Source organism: Chelon labrosus (assembly GCF_963514085.1).
Source record: "Chelon labrosus genome assembly, chromosome: 6".
In the NCBI taxonomy this organism is placed as follows: Eukaryota; Metazoa; Chordata; class Actinopteri; order Mugiliformes; family Mugilidae; genus Chelon; species Chelon labrosus.
Window position 1 is genome coordinate 17,441,908 of NC_140342.1, and position 27,976 is coordinate 17,469,883.

General features: G+C 42.2%; 1 protein-coding gene across 1 annotated transcript; it reads right to left on the bottom strand.

Annotated features, from left to right (window-relative positions):
• Nucleotides 1-7,639: 7,639 nt before the first annotated feature.
• kiss1ra (KISS1 receptor a) lies at nucleotides 7,640-23,295 on the bottom strand (the record flags this gene model as incomplete). Its single annotated transcript, XM_084546475.1, has 5 exons — nucleotides 22,852-23,295; nucleotides 20,481-20,605; nucleotides 9,664-9,799; nucleotides 9,323-9,561; nucleotides 7,640-8,020 (listed from the first exon to the last, which is right to left on the bottom strand). The coding sequence occupies exons 1-5, from the start codon at nucleotides 23,105-23,107 to the stop codon at nucleotides 7,640-7,642; spliced, it is 1,137 nt and encodes a 378-aa protein (XP_084402601.1). The 5' UTR covers nucleotides 23,108-23,295.
• Nucleotides 23,296-27,976: the final 4,681 nt, after the last annotated feature.

Below are 27,976 nucleotides of genomic sequence, written 5' to 3' on the forward strand. Positions count from 1 at the left end.
ATCTGTACTTTTCTTGGTTGGTTTTTGTGTTGGCTCAGCTTGTGCGTCTTGTCGCTGGTGTGTTAGCTCTTTAAGCTGAGAGCGTAGCTCTTTAATCTCTGTTTTTAACTCTTGAACTTCTGTTGATTTGGTTTTTGTCTCCTCACCAACTTTAACTTGTCTCACGGTTGTGTTTAACTTACGTCGTGCAGTCTCATATTCTTCCTCCTCCCGGATCTCATTCAGGAGCTTCAGAAAGGTAGGGGGTTTCTCCTTCCTTTCTCTTAGTCTCAGCTGTAAGAGCATGATGTCAGACTCAGCAGCGCCCCTTATGAGTTGGTCGATGCGTGCACGATCAGCTCTGTGACTCGGAAGACCCCCTCTTTGCACCACTTTGGTCAGTGAGCGTTCCAACCTTCTCAGGAAGTCTGACAGCTTTTCTCCTCGCTGTTGGTGGAGACTCCTGAAAGCAAAATACAAATCTTCGCCAGACTCAGGAGTTCCGAATGCACTTTCTATAGCTTCTACATAACACTCAGGGCTAGCATCAGGATTATTTAGCCGCACAGCTTGGATAATTTCCAGAGCAGGCCCCTTTAAACTCTCTACTATTCTCTTTCGCTTCTCTCTGGCAGAACAGTCACACTCTTCAATCATCAGGCGAGCCTGCTCGAGCCAGTGTTCAACACTCTCTTCACCTGCTGGTGTGGGGAGATGACCAGAGAACGTCCGAAGACGTCTAAATGCATTGTTCTCACTAGTAGGTCGCATAGTTTTTTCTAACAGATCTCCAACTGCACGTATGATCGATTCAGGTGAGTTACCCTGTGGAACATCTGTAGACAGCATGGCATGAACATCATTAACTGATTTTCCCTCCTCTTTCATTAGCTTGTTAAGCTTGGCTAAGAAGTCATCAGCCGGACTCTCAGATTCAACAAAGAGGGATATTTTCCAGGCAGGACCTCCATCCAATGTCTGAAGTTGAGATGGTATGCGGTCTGGGTGAACATCTTGACGACATTCACAAAGTACTAGACTATGGCCGGTCTTAATGTCAAGTACTGTCTCTCTTACTTTCACTTTTCCAAAAGCTTTCACTGTCTCAGCAGTCTCTTCAATGGCTGTATGGTCAGTGGTAACAGGAACGTCATGCAGTACAAAGGCCCGGTTTGGGTCTATGCCTGCCTCACTGCACCAGCTACTAAGCTCAGGTGCTGGCTGAGAAGCTGTCTGACTAGTTGTCTGAGTAGTCGTCTGAGTAGTCATTACTCTAACCTACTACTGGTGTGTAACTGTGAAAGACTGCGAAATGCACCTTTAACGGGCAAAAAACTAAAAAGATTAAGCATGGGAATATCCCAGCAGTGCCTCCAATTTGTGTAACACCCGTCTCATGCACCTATGGGGCGGGGCCTGGGTTAAACTTATGATATTCCCCTTTTTGGTATGCTTAATAAATAAAATAAGGATTGAGTAAATGAAAACCACACACAATAGCACTTTAAATGTAAATACTTTTTTAGTTAGAGGATTTTTTAGTTCAAAATAGAAAAATAAAAAAAAAATAAAAATATGAAATAATCACTTGGGTTCAGTGACAATAAAATTAATGTTCAACAGAAATGATACGCGTTTTTGATCAGATACTGGCAATACTGGTTATTCACACCAAATATCATGAAACATAAAGCGAGCGACTAATGCAATGAACCCACACACACACTTCCACACGCACACCCCACAGTCCCCAACAGTCTGGGAAAAGCTACCCCAAAACCTCGTCGCAGGCCTGTTTCGTTGCTCGTGTGCGTTGAGGCCCAAAACACACTAGCCGCTTCGCTCTCTGAAAGCAAAATAAAAGGCACGTGCAAATCAACAGTTACTCACGGCTCCCACAACAGTCCATGCGCTCCCGACAGGCCGTGGGGAAACGGGGGAATGAGGGGGAAATGGCGGTTAGCCGGCAGGCACCACCGAAACTCACAGTCCGCTCGTTAACGATTCCGTCCGACAGCTCTCGTCCACACCGGAGGGCGCAGATCCTCTCGACAGGGCACAAAAGTCTGTATTATCCGGTAACAGTCCGTTCACCTTAAAATAAGAACTTTCAGCCTCTAAAAAGTCTCACAACTTTGACACGGTTGGGCTAACTCGTGTTTTTCCCTCTTTTTCTTCTCAGAACCACCACACAGTCCAAGTCCCACCCCCTCACGTCAGACTGCTCACGTGATTGGCCGGAGTCTCCGAGCTCTGCACAAGCTAGTCACAGCAAAGACTTTTGTGATAGACACCTCTTAAAACCAATAATATTGTGTAAATAACGTAACTACACTTAAACACTGTTTCAGATGAACTTACTCTTTTTTCCTTTTAGGACACGACATGAGATGACATGAACTTATATTTTTAACACATACTTCTTGTAAATTTTTAACTTTTTTTAACCTTTGTATTTTAACCATATTTATGCATTTTTAAACCATCAATACACAATAAACTTCACATGAATTATGAATCTGTACATTATATTGTTGTCCAAATGGAAATTACACCCATTACTTTAGCAAGGGCTACATTGGATACAGTTTACTGAATCTTTCAGAAAACTCAGAAAAGTTTTCAGTATTCTAATTACAGCTTTGATGTTGATGTGGATACTGTGACTGGTAGTGAAGATGATACTGATACGATGATGTTTTTATAAGGACTTTTAGACCAGTGAAGGTGTTGTGGGAACTTAAGTCTTCATAGGTTCAACTAAACAGACTAAGGCCAAGGTTCAACAGTGCCATATGAGTTGTTTTTTGCTAGAGATGGTTATTAGCAGTTATTGAAGTCCTCTAATGTTGTCTCTTCTGACAGTTGTAGTATATGCATGGTAAAAACCCAGTGAAATGAACCGGAGTAGCAAATGGGAAGATGCCGAGACCAGGTTTTTAATTTAAATATAGTACAATGATGAGAAAAAGGATATGGGGGAAAGGGAAATGCCATCTTAAGGCGTTCACACCGTGTTATTTGAGTGCCGTCTCCTGTGATCCAATCACAAGGAACCAGCTAAGGAATACTCCTTACTGTTCATAACTGACATTTTAAATCTGCCTCGAGGTGCGACCATAATTTTACGCTCTGTATGTAAAATAAACACCAACACAATTTGAGGCTCAGTGGAATACTGTAACTGGTGGTGTCTTAAAGGATCATTACCACCACATCCATCACAGACGGCACGGTTTGTTGTGCGCTTGTCACAACACTTGTGTCGCAAACGTTGGGTAGATGACACACATTTTGGAACAAACTGTAGCGTCTAAAAGCAGATACGAACTACTAAAAGGCGTGTGATGAAATGCACCCAACCACCTCCAAATGTGGTCCGCTCACATGCAACCTAAAGTTTTTGTTTATCAGAGTCCTATAATAGCAATATACACCTATCAGCCACAACATTAAAACAGGAGAAGTAAATATCATTGACCGTCTTGTGACAATACAGTGTTCTGCTGGAGAACCTTTGGACCTGGCATTTGTGTGGATGTTACTTAGACATGTAGCACCCACCTAGACCAGACCAGGCACCCCCACCCCATAGCAATGACACTCCTTGATGGCAACAGCCATCCCCAGCAGGATGCAGACTGACACAGGATTAGGAACAACTCAAAAAACATGAAAAACAGCACAAGGTGTTGACCTGGCCTCAAAATTCACGAGGTCCCAAACTGATCAAGTATCTGTGGGATGATCCACAGAGGTCCCTCCCCTCAACCCATAGGACCCAAAGGCCGCCACTACCAAATTCTGTTGCCAGACACCACAGGGCACTCTCAGAAGGACCATTATCTGATGAGTCACAACTGTTTTGGCGGGACAAAGGAGACCTACACAATATTAGGACGGTGATCATAATGTTATGACTGATCCGTGTACTCAATGTAAAAAAATACATTAACCTTGTCTAAACCTTGAGGTCAAAAAATGGCATCAGATGTGCATGAGTCATTATTAAACGTAGACGTTTATACGGGGTAAGGACATGTCACAAAGGAGACTATTCAATGTATGATTATCCTGTGACCTTCGTGTTACTGGTTTAGACCTTTCTAGTGAATCAAGCCGCCCACGCTCTGACCACTTGCCGTTTCCTCCGGCTTTTATTTAGCACCAACTGTCGCTGAACGATGTAAAAGCTGCCTAGGCTGCACAAGTGTTTGTCAGTGCTACCGTTTTAGATGCATTATCCGTACTAAAGATCATCACCAAAGCGCACAGCGTGGGCAGATCTACTGTTTCAGGAAAGGTGAGTCATGGTTATTGTTGCACTTCTGTTGCATCTGAAAATCCATAATGGGAGTTGTTCTTTTGTGAAAGTTTTCCATCAGGGTGGATCTAGCTTATGCAATACTCAACAAAAAACACACACACATTCGTCTTTCTGTGATATTCGTGTCAGTCCCTGACATTCGAGGATAAAGCTTTTCTTTATAGTCCAACTACACTCAACAGCTGAAGGTCAAACTGAATATATTTTGTGTACTTTAGTGTTATCTTTTTCTTAAACAAGATCACTTCTCTTACACTATTATTATAATACTGTCACTTAAAGTTTACCTTTAAGGGTGTTATAACCAGAGCTTACGCCAGCAGATGTGTGAGCCTGTACAGTATTAATCAATATTAAAAGTAAAAGCTAATCTCATGAGTCCGCTGGATTGGCCTCCCTTCTCTACAGCAGAAAGTCACTTTATATCTACTTGGTAATAATTTACTCAGCCAGAAACCAAGCACTAAGGAGACAAGACCGTCGTTTGGTTTGGTTTAATGAGCAGCAATGAGGAAAAACATTGTTTCAGGATGATTCCAGTGCTGAAGTCGAGCATTAAGTCGGCTAAGATGAAGTTGTGCAGACTCTACATAGCGACCGTACATTTTTCCACAGCATTTGCAGAATAAAGCGTGATTGGCACCAACAAAATGATCGCACATTCAAACTGGTTCTTTTCAAAATCACAACATTCTTTTTAAAACACACGACATAAACTCGCTGCAGATGCGATTCTACATAACCCTGAGAAATTATCAAATCGTCGCGGGCGGTCGAGCCATTTGCGTTTTTCGCTTTTCATTTTTTTTCATTTGAACACCATTAATGCATTAAACGTTTGCACACTAATGCACAAGTTATTCATGACTCATGGGCGTACACTACATCGCTTTCAATGTTGATGAAAAAAATGCACAATTAGAATATATTAAAAAGCAATAAGAATCCATTAGCATTTAATTAAGTATGTTAAGATGTTTTTTAGGGGAGCACTCAGTGATAATAAATGGCCTTACAATGCACTTCACACCATGTCATTTATTAAACGATGAGTTTTGCTGATGACACAGAGCGACCTTTCCTTTTGTTGGTTGCCTCTATATAACATTAAGATTATTGCTGCTAAAAATGGAGCAGCGCAGTCAGAATGTACTGTATGTCTGTATAACTGTATTCTCGGCTACACATAATAAGTCTACTAATGGAATTGTTTTTTCCAATTAATGACAATCTCTTTTTGTTTCACATTTATGACTAACTGTGACAACCAAAAGCACTTAGATTTTCCTTTCAAGACACTTTGTTGTTATTTAAATGGAGCCCTGATAACAGCGAGCCCCACACCATCTACAATTCAAATGAAAGTTGCATCAGTGGCCTCTGTATGGGCCGTAATTGGGAGTTCTGATTTTGAATGTCACTGTGTGGGATGGGGCTGAAAAGGGTTGCATCCAGGCAGCGGAGAGAGCTGGCAGATGCTTTGTAGACTTATTAACAATGATAGACTGCATTTCCATTGCCAGACAGCTGCTTCCTGAACAAGTTCTACTTTAAAAGGCTCTCTCGCCACAGAGCACAGGCCACACGGGTCACGGCCACCATTTGGCAATTTAGTCCGCCCGACAAGCTCGTACAAGACCGTTTCTCAGAGAAGATGTGACAACTGATTCTAGTAAACAACACCTGGTTGAGAGTGCGTGAGCATGCCTGTTGTACAAGCATGCATGTTTCTGCAGCGTGTATTAAGGAAGCTGTGAATGTTTGTATATGGGAAACAAAAGAAAGGTAAACACTACCGATGCCTCACCGGTTTTAACCCCGGCTTCGGTCATCACATTTGGCATCAATCTTGCGTTCAGCTGGATGCTGCCTTTTTGTTCAACTTTCACCCCACTGTGCCATGTTTCACCCTGAGCTTACGGGTTGACAGCTGGTTAACATTTTGGGCGAAAAAAAAAACATCCTGTTTCATTGTATTCCAGTATTGGGGGGTAAATATTACCTTGACACAGCCTCAAAATACATACAATAGATGTTTTGTTTCTATTCTAAATTTGCTCCAGATGGCTTTGTGACTAAAGAGTGCTCATATGAGGATTACAGAATTATAAATAGGCTATATAAATTTGGTGCAGTGACACTGGTCCAATAAATCTCATGAGGCAGCCGTTAAACAAAAAGATATGGGATAGTTATTGAGCATTAGAGCTTTGGGGAACCCTAAAGAGAGCAGATCTGCACATATCTCCTGTTCGCTGTCTTGGCTGTATCATAATATTCAGCATTCAGACTCGATGTTCTGTTATCTTCTCATATAAATCTTTGTTTGCGTTGCTGTGTGCACTACACGGTGGCCAGACGTGTATCACCCAGAAAATGTTTGCATGCATCGCAGCGAGGTAGACTACAACAACTGTATATGTCCCAGAAAAATTCACCCACTCAAGTTGGTTCAGCGGTTGTACACCACTGATTAAAGTACACAATGAAACTCAGCACACAGGTACAGGAATTATACCGCCGACTAGCGTTTAGGTGGTGTAATTACAGAGTGACTGTGCAAATGCTCACAATTGCAAAGGCCCCCATCTGGGCTGTGGCATAGGCGCTGCGCAGATTTGTTGTGCAAATATAAACCAAGCTTTGCTCCATAGAAAGAAAGTAATTTCCCATATCCCATATGTCAAACTATTCCTTTAACACACCAACTTGCTGTTTCTCTGAATGACAAACAAAGAACATTGAGCAATGTTCTTTCCCCTCAGTGAAGAAACAAATGTCAACTACATAAAAAAAAAAAAAAGCACATTCTGAGCTTTGTATTCATTCACAATGCACATTCAGTGTTCAGACGTTTCTAAAAACTACTGGTATCCTCATGTGTCTTGGAATACTCCACGTAATCATCATTGGTCCAAATGCAAAACAGTTTAGGACTCCTGCCGGCAGCTTTCAGGCCAGATTTTCCTCTTCCGTCATCAAATGCGTACTTCTGTCTTCTGTTGTTTGTCCGTGGTGTTTGACAGCTCAGTGATGACGTTATGCACCAACAGTGGCTGGCTTTGGCAGTGGAACAGGTAACATATTGTGCCAAACACTGTTAGTATTCATCTCTATTATGTGTCTGTTTCCCCACATCGGTTTGTTAATTTGTTGAATTCATTAACACAAAAAAAAAGTCCCTGCCAAACACACTCTGTTCCTTTGAAACCAGCCCGTTGCTTTATTCAGACATTTACACAATAAGCTCAGGGCAGGCATTTATCTTTATTGTAATTTTCTCAAAGCTCTGGATGCGAACAGCCTCATTCTTCCTAACGTTAGTGGTCAGAATCAGTTCACGGCGTTATTATTGTTGCCTTCCTCTGCAGCAACAAACTTGATCTCGGCGTTGGCAGTCCTTGAAGCCATGCTGCTATCTCTGACTTTGTGCTTGAACAGGAAGGGGAAGGTTTTCCTGAAGGACTTTTGAAAGCTGGCTCCCATGAAACCATAAACGATGGGGTTGACGGAGGAGTTGGCATAGGACATGCAGTTGGCCCACGTCTTGATCTTGTACGTGGCGTAGTTGGGCTGGTAGTTTGGATAGAAAGACTGGAAAAGGACGAAGATCTGGATAGGACCCCAGCAGACGGCGAAGAGGAGGACGATCACTACCACCATCTTGGAGACTTTGCTCCTTATGCTGATTGTTCTCTCGGACAGGAGGTTGACCTGACAAGAAGAGGAAGTGAGAGGAACTTTTTTAAGAAAGCCAAGGAAATTTTAACTTTGCATTAATAACACAAACACTGAACACTGTGATTTTATGTGTTTACTGAGCCCAAACAGTCAGTGTAAGGACTGCAGATCTGATCAATAAGGTAGACAGCAAGGGAAGTTTGGGCTGTTTTTGTGTTTCTACCTTGATGTTGCCGCTGGATTTATGAGATTACTGTAATCAACAGATCGTACCACTTCAAGCCATGTACTTCGGACCAATCAGCTGCCAACGAGGCAGTATTTCTTTAGGTGTGGCAACTCCTTAGTATGCAATTCATGTGCAACGTTTCAAAGAAAGACTGTGCTGGCTTTCCAAACTCCTGTAATTATTTATAAGGCCCTATGGGGCAGATCTTGTGCTCAAAATAGTCGCTAGACTGTACAAAAGGCCACAAGAAGCAGAAACGGCAAACACAATTTACATAAAACTTAAATGACACGGAAATAAATGCTTTCATTTCACAGGAATCATGGATGAAATAGTGTGAATTTCAATGGAAAATAAGCTGTTCAGCTTCATGGAGAGTGTTTGGTTGTTTTTCTATCACCCCTGTTCAGATGTCTTATTATTCAGGCTCCTCTGATTGTTTTTAGAAACTGGCTCTCAGTTAGTTGATCATTCCCACATATTTTGGGCAAAAATTACTTTTATTTGGATGGAACTGTAGCAAACCGTGTTGCACTCACCTACAACATTACATGGTTTGTTGATCTGACTGGTCGGGGTGCAGATGACTGAGTGAACCATCTGCCTATCGTTAGGCTAACTATGGCAGACAACGATAGGCAGATGGTTCACTCAGTCATCTGCACCTCATCACATTTTTTGTGCTCTCCTTTTCCAGTTTCCAAAGACCAGTTTACTGAGTAACAAACCATCTGGCACATCAAGATAGCCGAGCCTCTGACTGATTTCAGAACAGCTTTTCATCTGTTTTTTTTCTCATGTCACTGTATGTGTGTTGAGAAACACCAGATGAAACATTTTCAAATCTAATGCATACATTTTTACATCTTTCCATTCGCTCTATACACAGTTGCTTCAGATGTAAACTGTGCCTTGTGTTTTTTTTTGTGCATTGGATAAGTAGCTTTAAATAAAACTGCAGACAGACTTTTAAATTACACTTTCTTTGCTCAACCGTTTTTTTAAACAACCAATTTCGGCCCCTTTTAAAGGAAGGTAGAAGTAGAAGCACCCTGTACTCGTGTCTCGGTGTTAAATCAAGCAGATACAGCTAATTTTGTCCATACCTGATAATTGTTGTCTACAGGTTCTACAGTGGGCTGGCCGACCCTCTTCACCATCAGAGTGTAGCAGAAAGTAATGGTGAGCACTGGCAGCAGGTAGGCAGCAATAAACTGGTAGAGGATGAACGCCCTCTCATGCGTCTTAGAGGGAAATCTCTCCATGCAGTATTGCCTTGGCCCGTACCAGTAGCCCTCCTCTATACGCTGGTACATCAAAATCGGGGTGGACAGGATGAAGGAGCCTGGGCGGGACGATGACCGTGTTAGTTTACGCCGTGCACTCTAAATTATTTGTTATCTCTGTGGTGAATTTATTCAAAAGACATGAGAATGACACAACTTACCAATCCAAATGCAGATGCTGACAATCATGGCTACTTTCGGGGTACGATGGCGAAGAGATTTGAGAGGGTAGACTGTCACATAACAGCGGTCCCCACTCATAGCAGTCAGGGTGATGCAGGTCGCTTGCACTGTCACCTAAAACACGGCATTGAAACACAACTTTTTTAGTTTTTATATACTCTAAACAGAGCAGATACATGCCGTACATTGACTTCAGGCCTGCATATCTCCCACAAAGCCTACAAGTCCTGTATGGTTGCTTAGTGGTATTTTTTCACATAGCACTTAAAGACATATAAACCATCAGGGTTTATGAAGAGAGAAGACAGTCTAACCTCAAGTTCCAAAGGGTATACCAAAATAAAAGTGTGAACCCATGAAACAAAAAGTAGACAAACAGTAAAGCTTACACTGAGTCAGCTTGCCAACTGAACTGGGGCTGGTAGCTTTAAGCGGCCCCATTCTGGGTCTGCACCATCTGCGCCTTAGAACATCATCCCCGTGAAAAAAGAAATGCTCTCCCCCACCAGCAACGAAAGAAGAATTGGGAAGAAAAAAAGTCCCTAACATATTAAATATATATTTGTTAGGTATTTAAAATATTCACAAGATTTAAAGTCACAAGCTGGTATGCAAGTATACCTCAAAGTTTACATCGTTACTTTGGTGGAGCTGAAGCAGCGAGGCCGAGTGACACCTGTCCCGCTGATCTGCACAAGCGTGATGTCGAAGAAGACTACTAATGAGGTTTAGTGACAGGACTTAGTGGAGGAGGGTTGCCTTGATTTGTCAGCCTGAAATGACGGCTGACAACAGCAGAGAAGGGACTAACGTTGCAGAGAGGAGCAGCTTCATGTGTCATTAACAGATACAGTAATTATCAAAGTGTTACCAAGTAGTAAAATTTCTTGGAAATGTGACGGCTGAGCATAAGATAGTAGTTAGGATTGATGCAGCTTCCTTCCAAAACAGATTTGTTTTCAGACAGTACCCTTCTCATAATTGCATTGTGCAGCGCTTTGCTAATACGGTTTTGTAAAGGTACTATATACACCAATCAGGCTTAACATAATGACCACCTTCCTAATATTGTCCAGGTCTCCCTTGTGCCTCCAAAACAGTTGTGACTCATCAGAGAATGGCCATGGACCTTCTGAGGGTGTCCTGTGGTGTCTGGTAACAGCATGCTGTTATTGATATAATTTATTTCAAGAAAAATCACACAAACTTCTAAAAGGTGGCCTCATAGCTAATTGCCTCTCATAAAGAAGTTCAAACTGGTTGTGTATCCTTCATTCCAGACTCTCTCTCTCTCTGCTCTACGTCGTCAGAAGTTTTGCTAATGAGCTTGCGTGCTTTTGAACCGCGGCGCACGTGGGATGGCGGCAAAGAGCGAGGGAGGAAACGCAGAGGAAGACGGGAAGCGGAGGGGAGCCTGCGTTTGCGATAAGAGTTTTTCATTTGCATTTGTACAAATCATCCAGTTTTATTGTTAATAGGGTTGCATGCCCCTTGATTTTCAGCTCATGAGGAGAAGGCTATTTAAAGCAGAATTCGTGTTGCAGTAGAAATGTTTGTGTGCAGGCTGAGAGTTTGAGTCGCACAACAAATGTTAACTTTTAGCTCAAACACAGAGTTCTTGGACGTCGCATTGACTCTAATAGTACTGAGTCAGTCTCTCCCTTGCTTCCTTTGATAAACATACAAATAATTTTACTCACACAATCACCCTGTCCTACAGTAGAAAGTCTCTACTGATGCATTTCTTCCTCTTCTTGAAGATATTTTGTCCATTTAAAATATCTCACCTCTTTGGGTCTTAGCTCATTGTATGTAGGTAAACTGATCATGTTGCTTTGAAATATGTGCGTCAGGGTAGAAAATGAAGGTCAGAAGTTCCCCCTGTGCCTCTTTCACAAATAAGATCTAATTTTGCCCCTCTTTAGTCCATGTATGTGCCTCTTTCTTTCTCCACCTCTTATCTGCCATAACCCTCCAGAGGTTTGGAGCACCACATCATGCTTTCAAAGGATGCGATGAGAGGGAGACAGAAAGGGGTCGTGATGAGTTCAGTGTTGAGGCTGCTGAGGAAATGGATACCACCATCCTATGCCTTTTAAGACGCCTGGTGCATTAAGATCACACCGCCTTATTATCCGCAATTCTTGATATCTATTTGAAGAGAAAGGATTGGGCATTACAGAGAAAATACATTTATATCAGTGTGTTCAGTAACAAGACAGTCTGTTCGTCTCAACAGCAGGATATGTCTTTAAAGGCTTGGTGGGCGAGTGTAAAAATCATAAATTCTGTTAAGTTGTTCTCACTTTAAAGCACAATTTTATCCCTAAATGACAGACTAAGACATGGTGCATCATGAATATAGTTCTCTGATGATCAGGTGCAAACTGCAGATAATATTTGCAAGAAGTATTTGTGAAAAGGGAAACTGCTGTTTTTTACAACCTGGACCTTATTTCTGGCATAAAATACGACCATTTACTCACCCATATAACTTTTGTGTAATTCGCATTCCTTTGGGAGATACTTAGATCAGCGTATATCCATGTAGTGGGAGTGAATGGGGCACCGAAACGCAGCCTCTAAATAACGCATTATCTGCCGCGAAACTCGTTCATTTCACCAATATTTTGTTATCGTACGCTAGTGCTATTCCCCGTTGAGTCCAGAGTTACCAGATTTATCATCATCTGGGTGATGTCTTCTGACCTGGATGATGTCGTCTCTGAGTGCTGTGCGCACCCGCGATGATCGGCTTGTTTACCTGTAATTTGCTACTGCTAGTTTTTTACAACGTGGCTGAATATTTTTTTCGATTCTGAGGTTGTGGACGAACCATAGCAGTTGCAAATTACCGGTATCCAGGGTCTGTAGGTCAATCTACCCCTGATAGTAACCCTAACAGTAAGATGTTAGAATTCCACTAGTCACCAGTATTGTCTTAGTGCTTTGGATCGGTTGTCTCTTGCATTTATACGTATGAGTCATATGTATGAGTAGGTATACTAAACATTTAGTGAATAAAGCATTGGCTACTTTTAGCTTTCTGTTGTTTTCATAGTTTTTGTCCACTATGATACTAAATGAAATAGGTTTTAGTTTTGACCTGTCAGACAAATCAAGAGATCTGAATACGATCAAGATTTTTTATTATTATTTTTTTTTTATCTGAGGTTCTTAAGAGTGTTTTTTATGTACAACTAAGCTACTGTGACCAAGCAATTTCCCTTGTGGATGAATAAAGCTTATATAAGTCTAAGTCTAAGATCACACTGGGCTGTGGAAAGTTTCATGAGCAGATCTGCAGATTAATTGAATCGAGGGAAAATAGTCGCTGGGAAGGATAAAAATGCCTACCGGTGTTTTCATACATAAAGCGAGGGACTTAAATGAACGTCTGTTACTTTCTAGCAAGTTTGTGAAGAATGGAGCAACCGTACAGATGAAAGCATAGTTGCCTAAAGCAACAAGTACTGTGGTGGAGTCACTAATGTAACCAAGGTTCTATGAATTGACCTGGTCAGGAAAAAGGACATAGGAATGGGAAGCATCTCAGAAAAGTTTGTGATGCTTCAGGGAAAAAAAAATCATTTGTCGTTCACGGGGACAAATACAGATGGGACTGTAGACAGTTGGCATATGTTGTGTAATTACTCTCGCTGCGAGCAAAGAAAGAGGGGAGAAATATTCTGCATTGTAGACAGTGGCTGGTCACTTTTATTAGGAAAGGATAGAAGTAAAAAATTTGAACTGTTCCCCAAGTATCTGGCATCCAACACCAGTACATAAACTGATTCCCACAATTAAAATCCTCCAGCTGTGTTTTGAAAAGAATCCCAACTAACGCATGTTGATCAATTTATTGTATTGATCGGTAACATTTCTCAGTTGCCTTCATGAGGTGTGGTCATGGTTTTAGACAAACTATCATCACAGTGGATAGTAACACTGTCGACCATTAAAAAAATATTTCCCGACTACTTTGATGGACCTCCGTGTACTGGACCTCTCATTTAAATCAGCCTGAAGTGTGATGCCCATTAAACTAGAAAGAGAAACAGAATAAATAAACTGAGAGAATAATAAATAATGGCCGTTTGTAAGTCTTTCTTTTGATGCTGTTTCAATTATTGAAAATTATATCATATAGCTGATTTATTCAGGCAGGGACGTTAAATATTCATTGACAGACATGAATCATTAGGTTGGTTGTTTATTGTGAGATTTCTCTACATGCTTAATGTGTTTGCATCTACTGACATAGGTTAGTAAGGAGCTCGTTGCCTCTATGTTTCTTTGTAATTGTCACATATTCCAATAACTTCCATTGTAACATAGAAACGAGGGTCGCACACGTCATCCATACAGCAGAAACACAAAGAAAACAGAAGCACCATCTGTACTGACTGTACTCCTTTCTCTGACCTGAGAAGAAGGTGTAAAAGCATTCACTGTCGCGTGTTAATTTGATGGAAGGTGGAAAGGTGACAAGAAAGAAGTAAAAAGAGGTCATGCTGCTCTTCACTCCGAAAGGAGTAATACAATATATGTTGTCACATGTTTCACACCTTCATCCCACTCACGTATATATATATATCTATATATATATAGATATATATATGAAAAGCTGCTTCTGCATATATTTTCTATGTGCAGTTGAGAAACAGCAGGAGAGAAGAAAACTCCACTTGATGCTTCCGTTCTCTGTCACTCCCCCATTGGGTTTATGTTCCTTTAGTCATGTTGTGATGTTAAGCGTCAATGGCCTACGCACATATTTAATTGACTGGAGATTACAGTGAACTTTTACAGTGCTGATGGTTTTAGCCACGTCCACGTGTAAACCCAATTACTTTATGGCTGATCATTCCAGGACGTTCCAGGCACTGGTTGTCTTGGTAACACTCTTGGTTGTACACCTCCCAACCCAAATGTTTCAGGGTGAAGTAAGCAGAAATATATTACACTGAGAGAGAATCAGATGATTCGCTGTGGTGACCCCTGAAGGAAAAGCCGAAAAGAAGAAGAAGACATAACATTATGACCACCTTCTTAATATTGTGTAGGTCTCCCTTGTGCCTCCAAAACAGAGAATGGACATGGGTCTTCTGAGGGTGTCCTGTGGTGTCTGGTGACAGGATGTTGTTAGTGGGGGGCCTTTGGGTCCTGTGGGTTGAGGGGAGGGGCCTCTGTGGATCATCCCACAGATACTTGATCAGTTTGAGATCTAGCAAATTTGGAGGCCAGGTCAACACCTTGTGCTGTTTTTCATGTTTTATGAGTCATTCCTAAACTTGTGTCAGGCTACATCCTGCTGGGGATAGCTGCTGCCATCAAGGAGTGTCATTGCTATGGGGTGGGGGTGTCTGGTCTGATCTAGGTGGGTGGTACATGTCTAAGTAACTATTGTTACAAGATGATCAGCGTTATTTACTTTTGTCAGATGTGTGTCACTCAACAGGCTCAAAGAGTCAAAGACTGCTGAGTCAGTCTTTACCTTCACATAGCTTTTACTCACAACAATCACAACCTGCATTAGAAATATGAGAAAAGACAAACAGGCGATCATAGATATACCGACATGGTACCCGTGCAGCTACATCTCTACGTCAAGCATAAAAATCTAAACATGCTACCATGCTAGTATGCTAGTCTAATTTCCAGTGAGACACAGTCCATTTCCTGCAATTATTTTAGCTCTCAGACTGAGCATCCCAGCCAGGGTCATTATAGCATGAAACAACAAGAGGAAGTAATTTTTTTTAATGTCCATTACAGGGTAAAAAAATAAAATCTTGCTTATCAGAACTCTCCAGGTGAAACATTCAGAGGTTGCACGTTGGATTTGCTGACGACTCTGTATTTAACAGCTGTGATGTACAACAAATCTAAGTAGATCTCAATCTGTTTGTACCTCAACATCAACAATAACAATGTCATGCAGAGGGAGGCCGCTAATGTGGGATCACCAGGTGTGTAACGTACATTTTTAAACAGAAAACAACATCAGCGAGAGCTTTAGCAGCACTTCAACAGCTACAGCGTAGAGGGCATGCTTGGCCGTTTTGCAGCCTTGTCTTTTGTAGTGTGAACATAGCATGAAGCTGCAGTCATCATGTTTTTGATGCAGGAAATAAGTAAATATTGATTAGTTCAATTACAGAAAGGTAAAGGTAATTGTGAAGTCATTCTTATTGATCTGTAATCCCATCAAGACCTTTCTCTGCTATGCTCGAATCAAATTGTACCATGAGACATAGTCGAGGCTGGACATAAACACATTAGACATGGTTCGCTCTTCCTTTTGTGTCTTTGTGGTTGTTTTTATATAAATTTTGAGATGCTACTCAGACTAAAAGCCCATTTTCTATGGAGAAATGCAAGGAACAAAAGCAAGAAAAGTGGTCAGTCCTCATATCTCATTATAATCATTAAAAACCTAATTACCCTTCTCTCAAGTACATGCAAGCTTTGGATGATAAAGGGCAGAGAAAATGGTTGTGAGAACAGAGAAAAAAAACAGGCCTTTTTGACAGACACGTGTTTTGTCCACAAGAGAGGCTTCAATGCTCCGAGTCGTCTTTTGAACAGTCCGCGTTGTGTCCGTGTTCACACGTGTAAACAAAGTCACGTTTCTGTTCTCGGTTAAATCCGCTTTTAGCCCCTCTGCCTGTGTTCTTGGCTCACATCTCGGACTGACATCTTATGCTTTCATGCTCAAACTATCTGTGTACGTTGAGTCACTCTGCTCTCAAAAATATTTTTTATGAGCCTGACAGATTGTCTCCCTCTCTGTCGTTTCTTCACGTTTCTGTGGTCTGCGCCGTGACGTAGGCTGATCCCGAAGCGAAATGGAAAATTAATTATATCCAGCTCATATTTCTGACACGCTCGGTTTTTGTGAAGGAAAATGACGTCTTATTTTTCTTCCAGGCAAAGTTCATGGCGACATTTTTTTCTACATTGACAAATCGTTCATTAACCACAACAGCGGCAGCAGCGCTAACCATCTACTCCTTTTAGACCCTTTAATGACAGTGTTAGTGTAATTACAGTGTAGCAAGAACGTGTGGCCTTTCAAGATCTGACGCCCTGTCCGCTGTTTGACACACTATGCATTTAAAGCTATTTTATTTACAGGTCCTCTTTGGATAAGCTGCATGGGGAGAATAGGATTTGTACTGCATGGCCACGATGATGCATTTGTGCAAGGAATAAAAAGCATCTGGACTTGGAGTATGTGAAGGACTGCAGCCTTCTTCTTGAATTGCCTCAGGCTTCCTACATATTTTGTGCTACAATAGGGAGCGTTTCATTTTTCTTGAAAGTCAGAGCTGGGAATAACCACACACCTGAGATGCCCCATTTTTCGGTACAACAAATGGAAAAAGGTTCTAAATCGATGACAAGCGTTATGTGGTGTTTTCTGTATACAAAAGCCCAAACAGCATGTCCACAGAAAGAGGTTGAACAGGGCTGCACGTACGATGGATTTCATGAGACACAAATACTTTGTTGCAGCCGTCTTGGATTTTGGAGGACTTTCCAAGATGGATATTTGAAATCTAGCCCTGCGACAGACTGGCGACCTGTCAAGGGTGTACCCCGCCTTTTGACAGCTGGGATAGGCTCCAGAAGACCCCACGACCCTTCACAGGAACAAGCGGTTACAGATGATGAATGAATGAATGAATGATATTTGAAATCTGGGGTTACCACAGTCAAGGTTTCTAGTTAGGACTTTGGAGATTCATTCTTCAGTAGATAATCAGATGAGATGAGTGGCCGATTGGTATGTAGGTGCTATAGGCCATAAGCAGACGTGTGGTGAATGAACCTAGCGCCCATAGCAGCGTTTCCACTAAGACGGAAAATGATGAATCAATTTGGAACGTACCAGTCATATTTCAGTAACACACGTGATTTACAAATGTTAATATAATGTGCAGCTTGATAAAAATATAACAAAGACCTGAAATCAGTCAGGCTGTTTAATGAACTGTAACTAATCAAATTGTAATGATTATTAATGACACTTAAACGGAGACATTAAAACATTTATTGCCTTTTTTTTTGGGTTAGACTCGCCGCTTCAAATGTGGCCCTTAGCCTACCAGCTAGCATTTTTATTTTTCATTGTTGCAAAGTCCTCGGCTGTGCTGCATATCTAAGATCTCCAGTGTCTCTTACAGCTTGCATGGCGCATAAGCCATGTGATGTTCTCCTCCTCCTTCTCCTCCTCAAGCAGACCTTCACATCTCTCTCGTAATTAGATTCTGCAGGGAGTAGACCCTCTCTCCGCTAGCTTGCTCGACACTGGCACAACATTGGCAGTATCAGCAGGCGTAGCCCAGTCAGGGTGCAGGTCACTGAAACAAACACTTTGCAAATTGCCTGCTGAAGTTAGACCCGTAACCATGGAGTGGCTGACACTGCTACTACATACTGTATATCGATAGTTTTATAGCTATGTTTTCTAGTTTTTCTATGGCTGCTATGCATTTTATTGAATACCTTACCTCACTGTTGACTGTCTTTTGGTTTTTCACTCAATTTTGTCAATCCCTTTACAAATGTCTTCTATTTTTAATGTGAGATACTGATGAATAATCTCACTTTCAGCCTGAGCCAGTCCGTTCAACAGCATTATTTAGCTCACTGTTTTGGTTTAATGACCCACAACTTTACTGGTTTTACTTCAGTCTCGTCATCCCACCATCCAGACGAATACGACAGATGTTTTCCCTCTGTTAAGGAGTTACATCTGCCCAGCACCAATCAACAGGCAGACAAAGCTGGTAATTAGTTGCTGTGAATAGTGGAGTATTTAAGTGTTAAACATCCAAATATGTCTATAGCTACAAGTAGACTGAATTTGGATTGACCAGAAATACAGCTCAGAATTTAATATAATGTTTCCGTCAGACGCACGTTATGTTAGTGTTGTCTACAGCCTGTTATGTTGTTGCTGTCACCAAAAGAAGATGAGAGTGATATAACATAGAATTCACAGGTTGCTTTCACACACAGTCATCCAACGGCAACGTCCCGCCAACAAGCAAGTCTAGATCTGTCTGAATGCTGAACACAGGGGAGAGGTGTTGAATCACAGTGTCACACATCAGCTCTGTCATACGGTGGCTGAGAAAGCTCAATGCACAGCAACAAGATGTGCAAATAGACAAAGCATTCATTCTTTCATCTTCTGTAACCGCTTAGTCCTGTTAAGGTTCGCGGGGTCTGCTGGAGCCTATCCCAGCTGTCATCGTGTGAGAGGCGGGGTACACCCTGGACAGGTCGCCAGTCTATCGCAGGGCTAACACAGAGAGACAGACAACCATTCACACTCACACTCACACCCACGGACAATTTAGAATCACCAATTAACCTAATGAGCATGTCTTTGGATGGTGGGAGGAAGCCGGAGCACCCGGAGAGAACCCACGCAGACACAGGGAGAACATGCAAACTCCACACAGAAAGGCCCAGTCGGCCCACGGATTCGAACCCGGGACCTTCTCGCTGTGAGACATCAGTGCTAACCACCTCGCCAGGCAAAGCAGATTAAGAAAACTTTTTCATCCATTTGACAACAGGTGCAGGCTGCAGAGTGGTGTGGTGGGTAGCACTGATGCCTCACAGCACGAAGGGTCTGGGTTTGAATCCACCGGCCGACTGGGTCCTTTCTGTGTGGAGTTTGCATGTTCTCCCTCTGCGGGGGTTCTCTCTCCGAGTTTTTGATCAATCCCACTCCCAGGCAGTGAGTTAGTTGCACTTCGTTTCTGTGTTAGAAGGTGTTGTGAGTTTTCGCAATGCACCTGTTGTCAAACGGATGAAAAACGACTTCTTAATTTGCTGGTGTATTGTCTGTTTGCGTGTGCTTTCTCAAGTTGCAGTGCACCGAGCTCTCCTGGCCACCGCACCGTCGAATATTTGCAACCTCCACAGGAAGATGATGACTCTTCACAAAACTGTTTTGCTACTGATGTCTTTGGCAGTGGCTCCTAATGTAGGAGTCAAGACACCCAGAGAGTTTCCAATTTAAATCATCTAAAAAGCTATTTTTACTGTAATTATGTCATGTTTTTCATAAACCCATTCTGTGCTATTAAGAGATTTGGAATAGTTTAAAAACTGCTGCAGTGAAATAATGGGGATTCGTCATTGTTCTTAGATTAAATTAACTGCAACATGCCTTATGTAGTAAAAATACATAAAAAAAATCAAGAATATACATTATGTTGCTTTAAATGATCCCAAAGTGACAAGGTCAGAAAGCACTGTTGACTAATAAGCCTTTTAGTCTTGGGGTCACATGGCTCCATATTGGATGTGTCATTTAATTAACAGTGACTCTGTTTCTGCATCTTGTTTCAATATACATTATTATTCTTAGTCAGTTCTTTTTCTCCTCCATGTGTTGCTGCTGGAGTTTTATGCTTTATCCTTTTTTTTATTACTTTGAGTCATCCTCAGCTGCATGTGACACATCTTGACAGTATCTCTTTTTAAGCTGCTAAGTTGAAATTCCTTCCCCCAAACTCTCTTTAAGAACTGGATATAAAGGAAATCAATGTCTTTATTTCACCGAACTGTACTTTTGTAAGACATTTCAGGGGATTGTAAAGATGTTTTTCACATTCAGATGAGTCGGCTGGCTGGCTGGCTGCTCTTGTGGAAGGACACGTGATTAGTAAAATCTCTAGCTCCTCCACGGGGAAGCACATTTTTTTTTTTCCCCGAGCCGAGGCATATAATGGCGACTGAGATGGATTAGTGTGATTCAGGGGTTTACCTGCTGCAGGAAGGCAACAAATTTGCACATGAAGTTTCCAAAGATCCATCCAGGGAGGGGATAGAGGGTGGCGGTGAAAGGGACGCAGCACACCAAGAAGATGATGTCAGTGGCTGCCAGGTTTGCTGCACAAGGAGAGAAAAAAACATTCAGTAAAGGATGTGTGGTGTGCAGCCTGCAGTGCAGTGTCTATATCTAAGCTGGTGTGACGTAAATCTCACACTGATTCTTAAGTATATCCAAAGAAACGTGCAATGCACTTTTGTATTTTATCTGTGCATTTATAGTTTGCACAAAAGCAGGTATTTAATTGGGTCAAATGGGCGTTTTTATTCAGCATGCACAGAACGATGCATCTGGAAAGCGACTGACAGATTATTTGCAAATGAAAATGATTAGCCACAGTCCCACACCGCATCCAAACTACTTAGAGGCTGTGGTAGACTGGCTGTAAGGGCAACCTAATTAAGGCTGTGCTCATTATCACATGGATGCAAAAGAGGACAAAGGTACAATAATGTGATTGAACCACCAGTAATGTGATTGGTTAAACCACCAGTAATGGGATCAGTTCTGCATCACGAAATGAGTAATTATTCCTGAATTAAGTCCTGAACAAAGGTTTAACTGCCTGGTCCTGGTGGGGTACAGATGAGATTATAATCACAGCATTTAATAAATTCAAAATCCTAATTGTGTGACAGTGAGCTAATTACAAGGAGCTGACGGATAACATCTAGATCCGTGTTCAGCCATAGATATGTGTAAGTACCACCACCATCATATAGTGATTAATATTGTTGCTTGTTGCATGTGTTTCAGCTTGAAGATTTCATCTCTCTGCATTTGGGGACTCTGAAAAGCTGCACAAGCCTGAACATCTGATGTTAGGTATTGACTGACTACCCAAGTACTGCTGCTTCACAATGAAAATGTGTTTACTTGACGACGATGATGAGCTGTAGGGAAGGAAAATCAAAGACCCAAACTGCTGATTGTTTGCCAGCGGGTCCTACACTACACCTACACACGCAGACGCTTATAAATACAGTAAAGAACGCTTGGTTTAAATTCGCATTGAGCCGTGTGTGCAGCAGTAACCGTGGTGGTCTTTTTTACTTAGTTTATTCGTCTGGCAAATTTGCCGCACGCCGTTTCCTATTTATTTTACCCGCCGATCTAATCACATTACAGTCGCCGGGCCATTATGTTGAAAGGATAGGCAGATGGTGCCGGCGCTAATCAAATGTTGCTGAATATCAAGTCGTTTCGCCGCTGTGGCCCTGGGATGTATTATCCACCATCAAATTCTTGTCACATCCACGGTGCACATTATGCAAACGCTGACACGAAGAGTTTGAGTCAGAGAGCTGCACGGCCTACTTACAAACCCGATAAGCTGGTCGTGTATAAATATACGTGACCTGCTTTTTTTTTTAAATTATCTATTTTATTGGGTTTTTTTGTTTGGTGGACTTAACCTCGGTAAGTAGACTAGTGTGCAATTCCCTTTGACTGGCACCTGAAGTCTTATCTCTACTTTAACAGCAAAAATCAATCACCCAGGCTTCAAGTCTGTGTGCCGTGAATACTAGAGGAGATAAGAGCGTGATTGATTCCACGTTGTCTTATTTGAAAGACAAAGTGAGTTCAGTCCTCCAGATAAAATCTACAGGCGTGTTTTCATCCACTTGCTTTAGTGCAACACCTAGTTAATAGCAAAACGAAGCAAAAGACACTCTGAGAATGGTGTGAGGCACGTGACTTAAATGTCCGATAAACCTTTGGCTTCACTGGAAAGAAGAAACTTTCCTCAGTGATTTCTTTTCTCCGGCAGCTGCTTTAATATTGTGAATCCCCTGAGGAATATCTGCAAAGAGGATTTTCAACTAAGCAGTATGTTTTAAGCCGTGAGCTCTCCAAGATTTACAAACGATTCTAAAGTCTATGCAGCAAGGGTCTCAAACACCCCCTGTGGGTATTATTATGAATGTTTAATGAGATTTTATTCTCATAAGGTGCCCTGTCTTAGAAGTAGTTTTGCGATTCAGGACACACCTGAGCACCTGTCGCTCCCTCTAACGGCAAAAGAGAAACCTGTAATCAACGCGGACATCCCTGCCTGTAGCTGTGTATTAATGGAAGAGGAGTGTAATTGCGCTGAGCTTCCTTGTGAACCCCATGTGGGTTTTTTGTACCCACTATTGGTATGTGAAAGAGTGTAACGGCTTGGATAAAAGAGACGTCAAATTATTATAGGAATTAATTCACATAGTGCATCCCACCTCCCTGATCTGCACATGTCCTGCATTTTAATCGGCTTTTCCTCTTGACCTCTCGAAACTTGTGGACGGCGGTTTATTTCGCTCACCTATGTAGAAGTTCGTTGCCGTCCTCATCTGCCTGTGCTTGGAAATGACATAAATGACCAGAGAGTTGCCCACGAGTCCGACCAGCATGATGAGGGAGAAGAACAGCGGGACCAGCCAGGCGTCTGTGAGGAAAGGATGCTGATCTCCTTCCTCCTCCTCCTCCTTGTCCACATGTCTCCCCAGAGAGAAGTTTGCTTCGGATCCGTTGATCCAGACGTGCTCGCTGGAGTTCCACGGCACCTCGGAGGAGTGCATTGCGACGGCGGTAGCGGCGAGGGAAGTGGGAGAGCAGGTCGTGTGAGGTGCAGTGGAAGAGATGGCAATTACAGGAGAGAGTGTGCAGTATGTGCATGCACTGAGTCCTGTGTGCCGTAAGGCAGGGGAGGCAAAGATGGGTAGTTGGAAGTAGAGAAAGAGAAGAGGGAAAAGAAATATTTCAGAAGGAAAGGTGCTTTGGAAAAGAAATGGAGGAGTGAAAGAAAGCAGTTAGGCGATGTTTCACAAAGAGGAATAGCAGGCGAACAAGAGAGCAGTGATTGTTTCTTTTCTTTTGAGCAGATTGGATGAAAAACTGCCCCCTCTGATGCCGCCACATCACCCCTCCGAGCTCATAAAGAAGGCTGTGTTTCTGACTTGTGAGATAAGCAAGCCCCAAGACAGCCCGGGAGATTTGTTGACACGGAGCAGAGCGTACGCCGAGAAGCAGACAGATGTCTTCTGTGAGGATCAAATACGCACAGGTAAACAGGTGAACAATCCTCTCCTCCGTACTTCCTTTTCCTTCAGTGAGTTCCGCCGCTGTTCTTCTCCATAGCGACGTCCAGGCATTCGTGTTTTTTCAGGTCCATCTCTCGGCCGTCCGTTCGGGGATTCAGCTTTTGCGAAAAAGAAGAGTAACTTGATTCAAGGAAGATGCAGATTAGCACCAGAGGCAATATCTGTTCTGTAACCTTGATAGAACTACCTGACAAAATGCTTTACATGCAAAAACAAACAAACAAACAAACAAAAAACAAGCTTCACTCTGTGTTCATCCTCCGGGCAGAGCGGAGCTGAATTTGTGCTTCAGCAGAAACGGCGGAGAGAGGAGTGAATGAGATGCCGACGGCTTTATAGTACGAGCGAGACCAAGGACACACAGATGCAGTGGGGAGAGGAGAGCCTCACACACACACACACACACACATGCACAGTGAGTCTGAATGCATGTGGGCTACTGCATGATTTGGGGATAAATTGCTGATGTCAGGGTCTCCTAGCAACGTCAACCCTCCATCTTTTCGTAAAAATTGCCCCCTCCTCCCCCAAAAAAATAAAAAAATAAATCGAACCGAACCCCCTCTTCTCATTGTTGTACTCAGGAAATTACACTGACATAACTCAGCAGTCACCAGAGATGACAAAACACAACAAAGGAAGAGTGGTAGCGGGGAGCGGTGGGATAAATTAAAGCATTATCGTATTTTATCATCTCTTATCTGTCATCGTCTGGTTAAATCTGGAAGGTTTCATGAAGCATTATGGGAAATGAAAGTTAATTTTGCCCCAAACCCATGAATACTTAGTTTTGATTTACATTAAATGAAGCATTAAATTATCAATTTCAAACAGTATTTAATATTTTTGTTACCCAATTGCCTAAATATCACTCATGATGCCTCTTGCCTAAGTCAGAATCAGACTCAGAATGCCTACAATGATAGTTAAAGTCGTCTCCTCTGTGGTTTTGTTGTAAAAAAAAAAAGTCACGGACAAAATCTTGGACAGTAACAGCGTCAAGTATTTAGCAGATATTGCACAATGAAATTGCCCCGGGGGTTGCCGCGCTCCGTAGTGTCAAGCTGTTAGCTCGCTTATTGCTTCTGGGTAAACACTGTTTATGGGTCTGGAGGTGTGAGCTTTGATTGCTCCGTAGCGCTTCAGTGCAGCAGTGTAAAGAGGATGTTGCCCGGGTGGGAGCGGTCCTGTGCGATATCCTTCGCTTTATGCAGACATCAGGTTCTGCAAGGGTCACTTTTTAAAGCGCACAACTTTTCACGGGGTCTCAATGGGGCTATTTGAAAACTTTGTTCTCTAAGGAAGTCACACGTTTATGCAGTAGTTCAGCATAAGCCCGGTTCATACAGGACGAGTATTACTTGGGGATCTGTAGTAATTTGTATTAATTATAATAATAATAAGTTCCTCTGTGATTGTAATCTCATGTGAATGTCCTTAACAAATAAGCTGCCGTATTTTTCCAAACACAGAGGTCCTGTGTCAATGCTAATGGGGATTCAGCATCTCTGTGATTTGGTGCGTGTTCTCATTTCTTCAAGGAGTTTTGTTTCCTACGCAACTTTCTTTTTTCTTTTTTTTGTCTCTTTCTTGCTGATTATAATAATAGGCTGTGGTGGAAATTATAAATTAACCGGCAGTTTGCCAGTAAGGAGGGTGTCGCTCCACAGCGTGGAGACCCATTCATGTTTTATTTTTTATCATCAACCTAGATCTACAAAGTAATTGTAAAGCTGTCAAAAAGTAAAGTGGTGTAAAAGGCACATTGTTTATCCGTGACATGTAGAGGGGTGGAAGCAGAAAGTAGCAGAGCGTTGACAACCTAGGTTTGCTTGTCTCCTGCAACCCAACTGTAGTATGGTATTTTCTTAACCCCATGATGTCCCCAGGTAATGATTATCTTGTTTATTTATTTATTTATTTATTTGATGGGGACAGTGCACATTAATGAACATCTATTCAGACAGCAATAGACGTAAATATCCCGGATTATAGCAACAATGCTAATTTGCATCCGCAGTCCCTAGGCAGGTAACACAAATATATGATAAGACATAGGACAGGACAATAGATCACAATAAGAGCACAACATAAGGCAGTACATTACTAAGAAGATAAAAGTCAGTGGTTACAAGACTGGTTGGCTTTCAACCACTGCTTGAGGTGAGTTTTGAAGGTTTGTAATGTGGGACACTCCCTTACGGAGAGTGGAAGACTGTTCCAGATCTTACTGGCCTTTACAGAAAGTTCATCTGCACACACTCCCAGGAATTGTGGTGTGGAAACCTATGTGGGCGCCTATTAGGCACCTACATCCTCATCCTTCTTCATCTTTGGCTGGAGGTACAAGTCTGACGCAAATCAGAAGAATATGTGTCAGACAGTTGACAGTGAGGTAGAAGATGACTGAGCGATTTTCTCAGGCAGTGTTGACTTTAAATTACTTGTAACATAAACATCACATCACACTTTCTGCATTATCACTCGAACAAGTGAACCTTTTACTTGAGTCCACAAACTTATCAGCGGCACACAGCAGGCGTCAGGCTGGAAAACATTTAAATTAATGTTAAACATTAGCGCAAGCAGTATGACAACTACAAAACAAACAAACAAAAAAAAGATTCCTCCAAAACGAACCTGCACATTACTGCCCAGTCCACGTGCACTGATACTAGACCAGCATGTACTGCCGGCTGCAGATATCTCCTGCCCAGGCAACAGACTCTACCATGGCAGCCTTCAAAGATATTAAAATCTGTCTGTAGGAACAGAAAGGACTGTATTCCAATACTGCCGGCAGCAAAGCTGAGTGAAAAAAGCAAGAGTCACCTCATATCTGGGGACACAGATGTAAGTACGTTATTAATGCACAGACCTGCACAGCTCCTGATGAACACAGTCAGCCGAAACTGAAGTAGACTTCTTCAGAGCCGCACGAATCTACTCCGTATTCTTTCGAATTGCTCTCCACAATCCAGCGCAATAAGACCTGCATATCACTATCCACTGCCTATGTAGGAGTGATGAAAGGAGTAAGGAATGAGGGCAGGTACGATGAAGGGGAGCTGGAACAAAGAACAGCAGTCGTTAGGTGAATGTAAACCACAACTACCTGAGCATGCAGCCTTAATCTTTCTGGGATTGGGTCACTTTCCATCCAGAACCTGTTGGCCACCTTGAAAGGAAGTAACAGAGGGCTAGATACGCTGTCTTCTCCTCTTCAGCTCTACATCTTAATTGGCTTCAAGGTGTTCATTAAGTTCTTGTAATGTGCGCTATGAGCTGACACTTTTGATGAACTACTTCGTGCCACAGGTACCAAAGTAATTGTTCAATGTGCTGTAATTGGTTCTGCAGAAGTTAAGACACACTTTCGCACGGGACGTGTGTTTATGATTTGGGTCCGCTGAGCGTACTGTGCGTCCGAGATGGGTTTGACACATTCGTGTTTAATTGCTGCAGGTTAATTTAAAAATACCAAAGCATGAACATCTATGTGTACTGCGAAAATGAAGAGGGGCTATATTATATAAGAGCCAAAAAAAAAAAAAAAGCAAAGGCTGAGTCTCTGTACACCCATCGCGTATAGAGAGTCACTGCCTTTCCTTTGGTTTCTTTCAGATAAGCTGCAAAGCCCGTTGAATATTAACGTGTCAGTAACATCAAATGAAACTCCAGAGACACCTCTTTACCTCAGCTCAGCAGCGTTGTCAAGAGGAGGCCCGCCTGCTCTAATGATGCACATTTACGCACCCTGATTGTCACCGATACATACATTTAGACGGCGTCACTCTCACAGTCTGAAAGTACATCATCAGAAAGAAAGATTATGAGTCCTGTGTCCTCTGTGTATGCTCATCATAAGCGTATGCAGAGCACTTTATCACTCCTAGGGAGATGTTTGCTGCGCTGTCTCCATCCGAAGCCCCGGAGGATGCTTGACTGCCCTGAGGTAAAGATTGACGGGGCATGGATGACTGACAATTCATGCTGCTAAGAACAATAGCAAGACCCCAACACTGGCTCACCTGAATGCAGTTGCTTTTAATGTTGGTTGCATAAGATGCCATTTTGGAAAGTCAGTTTCTGCTTGTTATATTAATATTTCTGCAAAACTGAACATGCAACACCACTTTCAGTCACGGCGAAATTAATTATGTCAAGGTTAAACACGATGTTTAATTGTATTAGATGTTTTCCGTTGGTAAAAGCGTCACTCAGACCATTTTGTTTCAAGTATTCTGTTTTCACAGACAAACAAAAGCAATCATGTTAGCGTAGCAGTTATCTACTGTGGCGATAATGAGACCAGACAATCACAGGTGAAGTGGAGCCTCTTCCAAT